Here is a 2,281-nt window from a genome sequence, read left to right on the forward strand (position 1 = left end):
GGAAGTGCTTACACACCTAGATCTATGATTATTTTTCGTTATATATCTCCTAAAGGCATTTTTGACTGCCTCTGTAGTGTATTCATTGGCCCCCTGTGTAGTGTAGATGTTTCCAGTGTCACTCACCACAGAGTGGATTCCCATGGTTGAATGACATCCTATTCTCTTCTAAAGTGAACAGAAAGTCTTAATTATTAGAAATCTGCATTGAGCTTGCTACAAACCACCATGTTCAGAATTAGAATTCAGTCAGTGGCAGAATGAAAACTCTGCATTTGACGATGTCCTGGCCTATGCAAATGGCTAAGGAGGATAATTGAATGCATGAGCTTCTGAAACAGGTCTACTCACATAGCAAATGTGACTTCAACTCTATGCTGAAACACAGAGCAAGGAGTTCATATACTATCCCCTTCTTCCTCCACTCTCTCTCTCTCTCTTTTGCTTTTTCCCCAGGAGAAAGAGCCCCACCCCTTCTGAGCAGAGCATGATGATATACAACAACAAGACCATTTTTCACCCAGACACATTTTTCCTCATTGGAATCCCAGGTCTGGAAAAGTTTCACGCCTGGATCTCCCTGCCTTTCTGCTCTGTTTACCTTGTGGCTTTGCTGGGCAACGCTACAATTCTCTTAGTCATCAAGACAGAACAGACCCTCCGGGAGCCCATGTTCTACTTTCTGGCCATCCTTTCAACTATTGATTTGGCCCTTTCTACAAGCTCTGTGCCCCGCATGCTGGGAATCTTCTGGTTTGATGCTCACGAGATTAACTTTGGAGCTTGTGTGGCTCAGATGTTTTTAATCCATGCCTTCACTGGAATGGAAGCTGAGGTTCTGGTGGCTATGGCCTTTGACCGTTATGTGGCCATCTGTGCTCCACTCCACTACAAGACCACCCTGACTTCCCGGGTGCTTCTGGGCATCACAATGTGTATTGTAATTCGCCCAGTCCTGTTTACACTTCCCATTATCTATCTCGTCTACCGCTTGCCCTTTTGTCAGGCTCATGTCATAGCTCATTCCTACTGTGAGCACATGGGCATTGCAAAAGTGTCCTGTGGAAACATCCGTATCAATGCTATCTATGGGCTCTTTGTTGTCTCCCTCTTCCTTCTGAACTTGGTCCTTATTGGCATCTCATATGTTTACATTCTCCGTGCTGTCTTCCACCTCCCAACACAGGATGCTCGGCTAAAAGCCCTCAGCACTTGTGGCTCTCATGTTGGGGTCCTCTGTGTTTTCTATATCCCGTCAGTCTTCTCTTTCCTCACTCACCGCTTTGGACACAACATACCACGCTACGTTCACATTCTTATTGCCAATCTCTATGTGGTTATCCCACCTTCTCTCAACCCCATCATTTATGGTGTGAGAACCAAACAAGTAAGAGAGCAAGTGCTCTCTGTGTTCAAGATAAACTAAGACTATGATCGTCTTCCTTCACTAAGGATTTTGATCCTCTTGGGAAGATTCATAAGTTCTTGCCTGAAGGAATGTCTCCTGATCTTCACCTTATAATTGCCAACTTGCAATACAAATTAGTTTGTATTGACTAATGGGTTCTAAGATTTGCAGAAACTTCATTTTAGCTGAAGTGCAAAAGCTGATGGACCTACCTGGAAGGGTTTCCCTTGGAGAGAGCTGTGTGGCCTCTGCCTGGATGACCTCATACTCAGAACCCTTGGCAACATAAGGCTGTTTCTCTTCTGGGGATATGACATGCTATACTGGGTCATTTGTGCTCTGTGATTAAAGTTATGTGGCACCAGAAATTTGTTCCTTTTAACAACTTTATTACTTTATTCCTTCTTCTCCCCTTTTGGTCTTTCATTCTCTGTCTTTCCTTCTTTATTTTTTCTTTACTTCTATTTTCTTTCCTTCTTCCATTTACTCATGTATTCATGCATTTGATTACTTCTCTAATTTAAATTTCATTGTGTCTCTATGGTATATCTTGAATTCTTGTAATGGCTGGGGATAAATCAAGGAACCAGATTAACACAAATGTCTGAGCCTGTCAACCTTGTAGTTATAAAGCCAAGTTCATGGTTTGAAAACAATCATTGCCAAATCTGTAGCTTGAAGTGAAATTCTCTGCCAAATATATAAAACTCAGTTCAGTGTTAGTCAAACAAAATTTCAAAACTATTTCTCACTAATACCAAGAGTAATTGGCTGTTTGCATTTAGGACCGTAATGTAAGCATAAGTGTGCTTTTGTTGTAGTCTAGTTTCTTAGAGTTTTTCTATCTATACAGTACATGCTGGCCATTGCCTA

The 2,281-nt window shown here is 42.0% G+C and overlaps 1 protein-coding gene across 1 annotated transcript; it reads left to right on the forward strand.

Annotated features, from left to right (window-relative positions):
- Positions 1 to 487: 487 nt before the first annotated feature.
- LOC103610721 (olfactory receptor 52J3-like) lies at positions 488 to 1,426 on the forward strand. The gene has a single exon (XM_008594829.1). It carries the CDS (start codon positions 488 to 490, stop codon positions 1,424 to 1,426), a length of 939 nt encoding a protein of 312 aa, XP_008593051.1.
- Positions 1,427 to 2,281: the final 855 nt, after the last annotated feature.

The sequence above is a fragment of the Galeopterus variegatus genome, unplaced genomic scaffold (genome assembly GCF_000696425.1).
Source record: "Galeopterus variegatus unplaced genomic scaffold, G_variegatus-3.0.2 Scaffold11660, whole genome shotgun sequence".
NCBI lineage: Eukaryota > Metazoa > Chordata > Mammalia > Dermoptera > Cynocephalidae > Galeopterus > Galeopterus variegatus.

Coding starts and splice junctions, on each gene's coding strand:
- LOC103610721 (XM_008594829.1), top strand. CDS start 488: ATGATGATATACAACAACAAGACCATTTTTCACCCAGACACATTTTTC.